We start from the raw sequence: 13428 nt of genomic DNA, 5'->3' as shown, positions 1-13428 counted from the left end.
GTGGAACCATCTGGGCTCACTGCAACCTCCGCCTCCCGAGTTCACACCATTCTCCTGCCTCAGCCTCCTAGGTAGCTGGGACTGCAGGTGCATGCCACCATGGCCAGCTAATTTTTTGTATTTTCAGTAGAGACGGGGTTTCACCATGTTAGCCAAGATGGTCTCGATCTCCTGACCTCGTGATCCACCCGCCTCGGCCTCCCAAAGTGCTGGGATTACAGGTGTGAGCCACCGTGTGTGGCCATAAACTTTATTTTTAATGTATAACTTGAAAAATAAATTTCAAGCCTGGGCGCGGTGGCTCATGCCTGTAATCCCAGCACTTTGGGAGGCCAAGGCAGGCGGATCACGAGGTCAGAAGATTGAGACCATCCTGGCTAACACGGTGAAACCCCCTCTCTACTAAAAATACAAAAAAAAAAAAAAAATTCGCTGGGCGCCATGGTGGGTGCCTGTAGTCCCAGCTACTCAGGAGGCTGAGGCAGGAGAATGGCATGAACCCGGGAGGCGGAGCTTACAGTAAGCCGAGATCACGTCACTGCAGTCCAGCCTGGGTGACAGAGAGAGACTCCGTCTAAAAAAAAAAAAGAAAGAAAGAAAAAGAAATTAGAAATTTCAAACTGTGTAAATTATTTGTCCTGTAGTAACCATATTTTGTTTTATTACATCAATAATTTGCTAAAATTAGTCATAATCTAAGATATGATCAGGCTAGCAAGACACTTGAAAAATGTCAAGACCCTATAAAACTGATTTGTGGTCAGAATTTTCAAAAACATCTTGTTCTCCTCCCTTCACTAAATGTCAGTATTCTTGGCTCCTTTTCTAAAACTCTAATAATTTCATTTTTGTGTAACATTTTTATGAAGGCCAAACATGGTGATCCATGTGTGTGATGAAGCAAAAAACTTGAAAGAAGATTTTACTTGCCCGCGAGATCTTTTGATATCAGAAATGAAGTACTTTGCTGAATATTTATCTATGGATGCCCAGCGCTGGGAAGAGGTGGACATTTCAGTTCATTGCGACGTTCACATTTTCAACTGGTTGATAAAATACGTTAAAAGGAACACTAAGGAGAATAAAGATTGTGAGATGCCCACTTTAGGTAAAAAACAATCTGTTGCTTAATTTGTAGTGAAATTTGTGTGTCACCTGGTAGTTTCTTCAGGCCAAAAGTGAAATGTGGAAAATTGTTTGGACACCGGTGTTTATGCTCATATTAGTAACAGCCTTTTAGGAAACTGATAACCTCATCTTTTTTAGTAAATTATAGTAAATTTATGGCAAATGAACAGATCTCTAGATCAGCAGTTGCCAATGTATGGTGTATGGACCAGTGGGATACTAGGGACCCTTTTAGAGGGTCTACAAGGTCAAAACAGTTTGCCTAATAATGCCAAGATGTCACTTGACTTTCTCACTGTGTTGCTCAGATGGTACAAAAGCAATAGTGGGTAAAACTGTTGAAGCTTTAGACAAGATCAAGGCAGGGGCACCAAACTGTACTAGCAGTACATAGTTACATAATAAGAAAAAAAAAAAAGAAAAAAATCTAGTTTCACTTAAGAATGTCCTTGGTAAAGCAGTAAAAATTACTAATTTTATTAAATCTTGACCATTGAATATACATATTTTTACTGTGATGAAATGGAAAGTCCACTCCTACTGCACAGCAACACATGATTCTCTTGAGGAAAAGCACTTGTGCGATTGTTTTCAGTCCTGAGGTAAATTAGCTGCTCTTTTAAAAATTGAAGACCATTTTTACTTGAGAGAACAACTGACAGAGAAATAATGGTAATTCAGACTTAGGTGTTTGGCAGACATTTTCTTGAAAATGAGCTGCTCAGTTAAAGCTGAAAGCATTTGTCACCTGCTGTCAGTGACAAAATTCAAGGTTTCCAGTGAGAATTACAGTTTTGGAAAACTTAACTTGCTTCCATGTGCTTGACAGAAGGCTTCTCAATACCTGACTTTTCTGATGAGATTGGTGGTCATATTAATGAATGTGATTTTTAAATATATTGTACAATGAAGTATTTCAACATTTGGAATATCTGTATAACTCATTGAGCCAGCATTTTCCAAATGACCAATACATTTTATTTTCAAAAAGTCATGCATGAGTGAAAGATTCATGCAAAGTGCAAGATAAATTAGAGAATTTTGTTATTAACGGAGTCAGAAAAGTTCACTGATACAGTTTAGATACATTGCAATTAACCTTTAAGAAACTACCATTTGTCAAGTTTGGTGTAGGCTACCCACAAATTGAATGCAGAAACAGATATGGGAATCCAGTTGTCTTCTATTAAGTCAGACATTGAAGAGATTTGCAAAAAATATCAAACAGTGCTACTCTTTACTCTTTTTTTTTTGAGACAGAGTCCGCTCTTGTCACCCAGGCTGGAGTGCAACGGCGCGATCTCAGCTCACTGCAACCTCCGCCTCCCGGGTTCAAGTGGTTCTCCTGCCTCAGCCTCCCAAGTAGCTGGGATTACAGGTGCATGCCACCACGCCCTGCTAATTTTTGTATTTTTAGTAGAGACAGGGTTTTGCCTTGTTTGTCAGGCTGGTCTCGAACTCCTGACCTGAGGTGATCTGCCCGCCTCAGCCTCCTGAAGTGCTGAGATAACAGGCATGAACCACGGCGCCCGACCTAATATTTTTCATTTTAGAAAAGGTAGTTATTTTAGGCAGGGCATGGTGGCTCACACTGGTAGTCCCAGCACTTTGACAGGCTGAGGTGGGTGGATCACTTGAGGCCAGGAGTTGGAGACCAGCCTGGCCAACATGGCAAAACCCCGTCTCTACTGAAAATACAAAAATTAGCTGGGCGTGGTGGCACCCACCTGTAATCCCAGCTACTTGGGAGGGTGAGGCATGAGAATTGCATGAGCCCATGAGGCAGAGGCTGCAGTGAGCCAAAATTGCACCACCGCATTCCAGCCTGGGTGACAGAGTGAGACCCTTTCTAAAAAAAAAAGAAAAGAAAACATAGTTATTTTAATAAAAATATGTTAATATGTAAATAGGTTTTTTGTTCTTTGTAAATGAATTCATATTTTTTGATTTCCTCTATTTTAATTTCTAATGTGATAAATACTGGCAGATACAACCCACATAAAGAAAAACCCTTTAGGATTCTCAGTTTTTAAGATTGTAAAGGGGTCCTGAGATCAAAAGTTCAAGAGCCAGTGTTCTAAATGGTAGCATACTACTAGTATTACTAGTAGAATTACTGTAATAAGAATAATTACTGAGTAATATTTCAATGGGCATATACTTGTATGATCACACTTGTGGTTTAATAGTCACACAATAGTGCAATTCTATGCACTAGAATTGCTATTTACAGTAGTATTAAAATAGAACTCTTATGGAAAATAAATCTATGCTGACAGTGTAAAAGTTTTTTTAAAAACTTAATAATTTATGTATTCTTTAGTGATCAAATTAATAGGAGAGGTTTCTAGTGGTCCTTAAATAAAAATTACAAGATTGCTAAATCAAAAATTTCAGCCAGAATCCAGAGATTCCAGACTAACCAGCTATAATATGTATGTGTGAAATAAAAATCAAAACATGTAGAGAGAGAAAAAAAATTATTCGATTCATCATATTTATGTGTGTAGTAAAGGTAAAAGAAATGCAGTAAGCCTGGCCAACTTGGTGAAACCCTGTCACTATTAAAAATTCAAAAAAAGTTAGCCTGGTGGCGTGTGCCTGTAGTCCCAGCTACTCAGGAGGCTGAGGAGAATCTCTTGAACCCGGGAGGCAGAGGTTGCAGTGAGCAGAGATTGCGCCACTGCACTCCAGCCTGGCAACAGAGCGAGACTCCATCTCAATTAAAAAAAAAAAAAAGCCCGGCACTCTGGCTTACGCCTGTAATCCTAGCACACTGGGAGGCCGAGGCGGACGGATCACCTGAGGTCAGGAGGCAAGACTAGCCTGGCCAACATGTTGAAACCCCGTCTCTACTAAAAGTACAAAAACAAGCCAGGCGTGGTGGCAGGTGCCTGTAGTCCCAGCTACTCGGGAGGCTGAGGCAGGAGAATCGCTTGAAACTGGAAGGCGGAGGTTGCAGTGAGCCAAGATCATGCCACTGCACTCCAGTCTGGGCGAAGGAGTGAAACTTTGTCTCAAAAAAAAAAAAAAAAAAGAAAGCAGCAAAGCTAGTCATTCTGTTATCTTTGACCTTAAATCAGTGTTTATAAATGTAAACATTTACCAAAAAAAGTCTTTATTCTAACCAGGAAAACTACCAAAATGCTTAATTAAATTTCTAATAACCTGCCACTGGTTCCTAACTGGAATGGGGTACATTACCATTTCCTGAGGTGCTTTTTCACCAGCTTTTTCCTCCCTTCACCATTTGTGTTTAAGAGCCTTCACTGGGCGTGGTGGCTCACGCCTGTAATCCCAGCACTTTGGGAGGCCAAGGCGGGCGGATCACGAGGTGAAGAGATGGAGACCATCCTGGCCAACATGGTGAAACCCTGTCTCTACTAAAAATACAAAAATTAGCTGCGTGTGGTGGTGAACGCCTGTAGTCCCAGCTACTCGGGAGGCTAATGCAGGAGACTGTCATTAACCCGGGAGGTGGAGGTTGCAGTAAGCAGAGATTGCCCCACTGCACTCCAGCCTGGCAACAGAGTGAGACTCCATCTCAAAAAAAAAAAGAGCCTTGAATCTAGAGTTGTTATTTAGAGACAGATTGGGATTACTTATTTTAACCATTGTCTGCTTAGTCGTTTATTTAGAATTGTGTTAGTACTGTAATGATGCGAAACAGAGTTTTCTTTCCTTAAACATACCTCATGGGAGATGACAGGTTTGCTAAACTACAGCATCAGGTGGCATCCCCCTTTCTTTCTGTATGTCTGAAAGCTCACTCATTATGCCTTTAGGAAGTAAGTTTAGGACTCTGCAGTAGTAAATTTTTTATCTTTCAGAATCTTTTAAAATTAAATATTTGTTCATAACAAGCATTGAACTCTTTTTAAATTAGCTTTTCTAATAACAAATGCTCTCATTAATTTAAAAAGTTTTCTATTACTTGTATATGCAATGAATTATAGTCTCAATTATCTTTTTCCCTGATTTAGTCAAGGAGAAGATTACATATGTGATATCTTTAGCTGGAGTCTTTTTACTTTATATGAATCTAACGCCAGGGTAAATTTATTGTACATTTTCTCCATACCCTAAGTTTTAACATTGAATTTTCTTTATTTTATGTATCTAACCCATAAGCTATAATAAGATTGTATTAAATTATTCTTATTCCAGTAATGTCCTTTTTTAAGGTGAGAAGGAGCCTGTTCAGAGGAGATTGGGGTACCCATCAAAAGGGTAATCTAATTTTTTTTTTTTTTTTAGAGCCAGGAAATGTCATTTCAATTCTTATTTCTTCGGAGTTTTTAAAAATGGATTCACTAGTAAGTATTGACTTAAAAAAAATCAAAGTGCTTCTGTTCACTTATGCTTTCTTTTCCTTCAAGTATCTAGAAAATTCTGAGACTTTATTAAAATTATTGTTAATTGAAAAAACAATTTAAAAAATTGTTAATTCAAGAATATAATTTCTTTTTCTTGAGACAGAGTCTCGCGCTGTCACCCAGGCTGGAGTGCAGTGGCATGATCTCAGCTCACTGCAACCTCTGCTTCCCCAGCTCAAGTGATCCTCCCACCTCAGCCTCCCGAGTAGCTGGGACTACAGGCGCATGGCACTACGCCCAGCTAATGTTTCTATTTTTTATAGAGACGGGGTTTTGCTTTGTTGCCTAGGCTGGTCTCGAACTCCTAATCTCAAGCAATCCACCTGCCTTGGCCTCCCAAAGTGCTGGAATTACAAGTGTGAGCCACCGCACCCAGCCAGAATACTCCTTTTCTATGTTAGCAAATGTGAAGTTGTTTATTTGACTCTTTGGGGTTTGTACTAGTCCCCTGTATTCTTTTATTTCTAAAATTAAATGGAGATGGGGTGGGGTGGTCTTGCTATGTTACCCAGGCTGGTCTCAAACTCCTGGGCTCAAGTGATCCTCCTGCCTCGGCCACCCAAAGTGCTGGGATTATAGGTGTGAGCCACCTATATTCCTGTATTCTTTCTACTCCTTAGCTCTTCCCCATTTAGCCCAGCTGGTATCAGGGAAGGGTTACAGAAAAAAAGCAGAGACTAAATGAGTTTTTGAGTTTTGAAATTTTTGAAACCTTTGAATTTTGAAATCTAAGCCCTAAAGGATAATTTTTATGCCATAAGCATAAATATTTGGAAGAATACATGATTATCCTCTCTTTACTTTTAAAGTAAATAAACATACCACAGGTTGTAGAGGTATGTTGTAGAGGATGGAAGGAAGAGAGCAAACCCAGCACAACTGAGAAAATTCTGAATTGACTGAAATTTTCTGCCACCCAGGGAAAAGGAGGCTTAAAGTTCTAACTAAGTTTAATTATAAGAAGTTACAGACCAGGCGCGGTGGCTCACGCCTGTAATCCTAGCACTTGGGAGGCCAAGGCAGGCGGATCACGAGGTCAGGAGTTCAAGACCAGCCTAGCCAACATGGTGAAACTCTGTATCTACTAAAAATACAAAAATTAGCCAGGTGTGGTGGCGGGCACCTGTAGGCCCAGCTACTAGGGATGCTGAGGCAGGAGAATCGCTTGAACCCAGGAGGCAGAGGTTGCAGTGAGCTGAGATCGTGCCACAGCACTCCAGCCTGGATGACAGAGCAAGACTCCATCTCAGAAAAAAAAAAGAAGTTTACATGTTCTGTATACTTGAGTTTATAGACTAAGATTTATACCTGCCACAATTTTAAAAGATGCATTATTATTATTTGAAATATTCTAAAGAAGGTTGAAAATAATTTTTTAGGTATGTATATATGTTGTTACAAATTTGACCTGCTAGATTGCCTTTGGAACAGTACAGATTAAGTCAAAAACTGGGTGGCAAAACCCAGTTAGTGCCTAGCAATATATGGATTAGACTTTTAATGAATTTTATCTTTGAAAGGTATTGCTATGACATTGTCCTTCATGCTACTATTTTCAACATTTATTTTCTATGATTTTTTAGGTTGAACAGTGTATTCAGTATTGCCACAAAAATATGAATGCCATAGTAGCTACCCCATGCAACATGAACTGTATTAATGCAAATCTTCTCACACGTATAGCTGATCTGTTCACACACAATGAAGTTGATGATTTAAAGGACAAAAAAGATAAATTTAAAAGGTAATTTCAAAAGTTTAATTTTAAACCTAATACTCCTGTTAAAAGAAATATATTTCTATTTCACGTGAGTGAAATATTCTTTCTTTTTTTTTTTTTTTTCTTTTTTCTTTTTTCTTTGAGAAAGGTTCTCACTCTGTTGTTCAGGCTGGAGTGCAGTGGTGCAATCTTGGCTCACTGCAGCCTCAACCTCCTGAGCTCTGGTGATCCTCCCACCTCAGCCTCCCAAGTAGCTGGGACTACAGGAATGCACCACCATGCCCAGCTAAATTAAAAAAAAAAAAAAAATTTTGACCAGGCACAGTGGCTCACGCTTGTAATCCCAGCACTTTGGGAGGCCGAGGCGGGCAGATCACGAGGTCAAGAGATCAAGGCCATCCTGGCTAACATGGTGAAACCCCGTCTCTACTAAAAATACAAAAAATTAGCCAGGTGTGGTGGCAGGCGCCTGTAGTCCCAGCTACTTGGGCGGCTGAGGCAGGAGAATGGCATGAACCTGGGAGGCGGAGCTTGCAGTGAGCCGAGATCGCGCTACTGCACTCCAGCCTGGGTGACAGAGCGAGACTCCGTCTCAAAAAAAAAAAAAAAAAACTTTTTGTAGAGACAGGGTCTCACTTTGTTGCCCAGTTTTTGAAATTAATTTTTACTCTCTCTTTTCATTTATAGTTAGCTTATTATTATTATTTTGAGACGGTCTCTCTCTGTCGCCCAGGCTGGAGTGCAGTAGCAAGATACCAGCCACAACCTGTACCTTCAGGCTCAAGCGATCCTTCCACCTCAGCCTTCCAAGTAGCTGGAACCACAGGCGCACGCCACCATGCGCAGCTAATTTTTGTATTTTTTGTAGAGATGGGGGTTTGCTGCATTGCCCAGCCTGGTCTTGAACTCCTGGGCTCAAGCAATCCACCCGCCTTGGCCTCCCAAAGTGCTGGGATTACAGGTGTGAGCCACCATGCCTGGCCAAAATACTCTATTTTTATAATATATTTAGAAATATATTTCTATTTTTAAATGAAGTAAGTAAAGTGAAGTAAAATTTATCCAGAGCCAATGGCTCAAGATAAAAATTAGTAATTAGTTACTTTGTATAATGGCCATATGAACATATAGTGATAGTGAATTATGTTAAAAATTATGAAGATATTACTCAAGAGGCTGAGGTGGGATGATTGCTTGAGGCCAGGTGTTGAAAGCTGTAGGGCACTACTATTATCCCTCTGAAAAGCCACTGTACTCCAGCCTGGGCAACATAGTAAGACCCATTTCTAAACAAATAAAAATTATTAAAACAGACCTTAGATAAAGGGAAAAGTGGTATGAAACGAGGTCAGCAGTGGTTATATCATTTAAGGGTTGTTTAGGTCATAGCAAGGAGGATATACTTTAGGTGTGAATGCAAGCAGGGGAGTGACGTGATCTGATTTGTTTTTAAGAGACCATTTTTGGTTGCTATGTGGAGAATAGACATTAGAGATTTAAGAAGCAAGGAGACCTGTTAAGAGGCTGGTGCAGTAGTCTGTTGAGAAATGAAAGGGTTTGCACTTGGGTAGAAACAGTAGAGCTGGAAAGAAGTAGATGGACTCAGTTGTTAGATTTGACAGATTTATGAATGTAATGATGTGGGAAGAGAGAGAGGATTCCAGGATAATTATTAGGTTTTCAGTTTGAGTAACTAAGTGGATGGTAGTGCTATTAATGGAGAAAGGAAAGATTGGGAGAGGAAGGAATAGGGTAAGGGAAATCAAGAGATAGCTTTAGTTCTTTTTGAGATTATTTAACATGCTTCTTGGACATTCAAGTGGGATGGCAAGTAGATACCTGGATATATTAGTCTGGAGTTTAGGTCAAAGGTCAGGACTTAAAATAGAAATTTAAGAGTAGATGAGATTTGAAACCATGGAACTGGATGAGACCATACTTTTTTTGTATGTCCTGTTCAATAAATCTTTGCCTCCCTAAAAGTGGTGAAGACATTGTCCTATGTTTTTCTGTTATTCATCTTGAATTAATTTTTTTGTGTGGTATGAGGTAGGGGTCAAGGTTCATTTTTTTTTCCCCAAATAGATATCTAGTTGACACAATACCATATGTTGAAAAGACCATCCTTTCCCCCACTGAATTGCACTAGTACATTTACTATATGTGAAGTCTGTTTCCAAATTGTCCTTTTTGTTCTGTTGATTTGTCTATCCTTGTATCAGTAGCACACTGTCTTTTTTTTTTTTGAGACAGAATTTCACTCTTGTCACCCAGGCTGGAGTGCAATCATGAGATCTCGGCTCTCTGCAACCTCCGCCTCCCAGATTCAAGCAATTCTCCTGCCTCAGCCTCCCAAGTAGCTGGGATTATAGGCACCCACCACCACACCCAGCCAATTTTTATATTTTTAGTAGAGACGGGGTTTCACCATGCTGGCCAGGCTGGTCTTGAACTCCTGACCTCAGGTGATCCGCCCGCCTCGGCCTCCCAACGTGCTGAGATTACAGACGTGAGCCACCACACCCAGCCAACACACTGTCTTAATTTTGATAGCTTTGTAATCATTTTTGGTATCTGGTAATTTAAATTCTCAAGTTTTGCCTATCTTCAAGATTGTAGTGTTGTCTATTAAGTTCTTGGCATTTCTATATAAATTTGATAATCAGCTTACCCATTTTCTCTTTCTCACAATCACATAAACCTGCTAGAATTTGGGATTCATGTAATCTGTAGATCAATTTAGGAAGATTTAACCTTTTAATAATAGTGTGTCTTTCAATCCATGATTATGGTATAACCTTCCATTAATTTGAATCCTCCTTAATTTATTTCACCAATGTCTTGTAGTTTTCAATGTAGAGATATTTTTCCTTTTTATTTATTTTATTTTATTTTTTGAGACAGGGTCTTGCTCAGTCACCCAAGCTGGAGGGTAGTGGTACAGCCATGGCTTACTGCGGCCTCAAACTCCTGGGCTCAAGCATCCTCCCACCTTGATCTCCCAAAGTTTTGGAATTAACAGGTGTGAGCCACCATACCCAACCTCTTTTTTAAATTAAATTTATTCCTAAAATAAATTAAATAAATAAATTTATTTAATAAATTAAATTGTTGGTGCTATTGTAAATGCTACTGTATTTCATTTTTTAATTGTTAGCAAAATAGTATTGATAAAGGCTACCCAATATTTAGAGATGCAGCAGAGGAGAAGTAGCCAGTTAAGAACCTGAGAAGGAGGAGCCAGTGAAGTAGAAAGAAAGGCAGAAAGAAAAAAGGTTTCCAAAGAAAGATAATGCTTAAGTGACCAAATGTGTGGAATGCTGCCATCACATAGAGTAAGATGGGGACAGAAATGTGACCAAGTGGATTTAGAAAACTTTTTTCCAGATGTTTTACTTTGAATGATTGCTGAAAAAATTAGCAGTAGCTATTAGGGATAGGTAGGCTCAAGAGAGGATTTTTTGTTTTTTTAGGAAGGGAGATACTAGATTATGTTTATATGCTGATCAGAATGATCCATTAGGAATAAATTAATAATGCAGGGGATTATTCAAGAATTTAATCCTTAAGGGGAACAAGACAGAGAGGAATTATCCAAGAGCTAAATAATTGAAAACAGAAATGGAATTCTAAATCCAGATTTGGCTTTTAATAGCAGAAGACATTACACAAGGAAAGATGGAGACAGGTAGGATATACATTTAGAATTAAAGACATACTTAGAAGACTCAAGTTCAGTTATATTATGCATAATAATTAACGTTTATTGAATGCTTAACGTTATAGCTAGTACTCTTTAAAAACATCACTTAACCCTCGTAAAACTTTATGAGATTGGACATACTAACCACACTTTATACTTGAGAAAACAAGGTTCAAAGAGGTTAAGTAAGCGGCTAAAGATCATATACCTAGTTATTGGTAGGCCTCGGTTGTTAAATTCTCAAAATCTTTAATGTTGCATATTCCAGTAACAAAGGACTAAAAGAGGCCAGGCAAGGTGGCTCAAGCCTGTAATCTCAGCACTTCGGGAGGCCAAAGCAAGAGGATTACTTGAAGGCCAGGAGTCTGAGGCCAGCCTGGGCAACATAGCCAGCCCCAATCTCTACAGATTTTTTTTTTTTTAATTAACTGAATGTGGTGGCACACAGTAGTCCTAGCTACTTGGGAGGCTGATGTGGGAGATCACCTGAGCCCAGGAGTTTGAGGCCCAGGAGTCTGAGGTGCCACTGCACTCCAGCGTGGGTGATGGAGCAAGACCCTGTCTCTAAAAAAATAAAATAAGGCCGGGCGCAGTGGCTCACGCCTGTAATCCCAGTACTTTGGGAGGCTGAGGTGGGCGGATCATGAGGTCAAGAGATCGAGACCATCCTGGCCAATATGGTGAAACCCCATCTCTACTAAAAATACAAAAAATTTGCTGGGCATGGTCATGCACGCCTGTAGTCCCAGCTACTCGGGATGCTCAGGCAGGATAATCGCTTGAACCCGGAAGGCAGAGGTTGCAGTGAGCAGAGATCGTGCTGTTGAACTCCAGCCTGGGCGACAGAGTGAGACTCTGTCTCAAAAAAAAAAAAGTAAAAATAAAAAATGAAGTTTAAAAATGACTGAAAGATAGCTATTTATCAATCTTATTTTTTATGGGAAAATAGATGATTGATCAAGCAGTTCTCATCAGAACTGCTTTATTTTATTTACTTAATAATAAACTGTTAAGTTTATTTACTTAGAACACTAAAAATGTATTATAAACTCCCAAGAGAGCCACTAAGGATTTATTAATCTTATTTTACAAATGCACAGATTGGTTTGTTTATTTTCATCACTATAAAGTAGCGTAGAAAATTAATATTTTGGTCATTTGTTGTTAATAGCAAACTTTTTTGTAAGAAGATTGAAAGACTGTTTGATCCTGAGTACTTGAATCCAGATTCTCGGAGTAATGCAGCAACATTGTATAGGTATGCTAACATGTTTTTTTCTTTGGTGTACTTTATAATGCAGCTATATTCTTTAATTTACTACATTTACATTCTTCTTCCTGGATGTTTTTTGTATCTTCTTTGTTTATAGATGCTGTTTGTGTAAGAAGCTTTTAACAAAAGAAACAGAAAGAAGAATTCCTTGCATTCCTGGAAAAATCAATGTGGATCGACATGGAAATATTGTCTATATTCACATAAGGTGTCGTGAAGATAAAATACATACATGTATTTTTGTATATATATATATAGTTGTTGTTGTTTTGGAGACGGAGTCTTACTCTGTCACCCAGGCTGGCGTGCAGTGGTGTGGTCTTGGCTGACTGCAACCTTCCGCCTCCCAGGTTCAAGCGATTCTCCTGCCTCAGCTTCCTGAGAAGCTGGGACTACAGGCGTGTGCCACCACACCCAGCTAGTTTTTGTATTTTTAGTAGAGATGGAGTTTCACTGTGTTGGCCAGGCTGGTCTCGAACTCCTGACCTCATGATTTGCCCGCCTTGGCCTCCCAAAGTACTGGGATTATAGGTGTGAGCCACCGCTCCCAGCCCAGATTCTTTTTAAACGTGAGTTTCTAGCATATTTATAAAAATATAACTACTTTTATAAGGAATGGGATAACATCTTTTCTGCATGTTATCCAACTTTCATTTAGAAAAATACTTTCTAAACAAGGTAGTTGTTAGTACATTTTATTTACTGGGTAAATGTCATAATGTTTTAAACATTAAAATGATAAAAATTATTGTATATTAATCTTGAAAGGTATTCTGGTTAGTGCTTTTAAAATGCTCTCTTTTCACTAACAGATTTTAGTTATCTGTACAAATGTTATATTGAATTTTACAAGAGAACCAAATTTACTTTCAGGTAAATTTTGGTGAGGAAAATTGTCTTTAGCATTGGATTTTCTGTCATCTATTTGTTCTTCATACTTTGTCAGTATTTCATTAATATGTAGGCCGGGCGCGGTGGCTCACACCTATAATCCCAGCACTTTGGGAGGCCAAGTCAGGTGGATCACCTGAGGTGAGGAGTTTGAGACCAGCCTGACCAACATGGTGAGACCCCGTCTCTACTACAAAAAACTAGTTGAGCATGGTGGCGGGTGCCTGTAGTCTCAGCTACTTGGGAGGCTAAAGCAGGGGACTCACTTGAACCTAGGAGGCAGAGGTTGCAGTGAGCCGAGATAGTGCCACTGCACTCCAGCCTGGTGACAGAGCAA

General features: G+C 39.4%; 1 protein-coding gene across 14 annotated transcripts in view; it reads left to right on the top strand.

Moving 5' to 3' along the window:
• The window catches only part of SANBR (SANT and BTB domain regulator of CSR), a 72613-nt gene that overhangs the window by 9815 nt on the left and 49370 nt on the right, over positions 1-13428 (top strand). For all 14 annotated transcript variants that reach the window (XR_008546404.2, XR_010149513.1, XR_010149511.1 and 11 more), the window contains exons 6-10: positions 870-1108; positions 5386-5444; positions 7088-7248; positions 12099-12185; positions 12298-12408. Coding sequence is in view for 6 of the 14 variants with exons in the window: in XM_024354366.3 (XP_024210134.2) it covers positions 870-1108; positions 5386-5444; positions 7088-7248; positions 12099-12185; positions 12298-12408 (657 nt within the window). In the remaining 8 variants the exon portion in view is untranslated. The remainder of the gene's footprint in view (positions 1-869; positions 1109-5385; positions 5445-7087; positions 7249-12098; positions 12186-12297; positions 12409-13428) is intronic.

The sequence above is a fragment of the Pan troglodytes genome, chromosome 12 (assembly GCF_028858775.2).
Source record: "Pan troglodytes isolate AG18354 chromosome 12, NHGRI_mPanTro3-v2.0_pri, whole genome shotgun sequence".
NCBI classification, from domain to species: domain Eukaryota; kingdom Metazoa; phylum Chordata; class Mammalia; order Primates; family Hominidae; genus Pan; species Pan troglodytes.
This window is presented reverse-complemented; position numbering and strand designations above follow the sequence as displayed.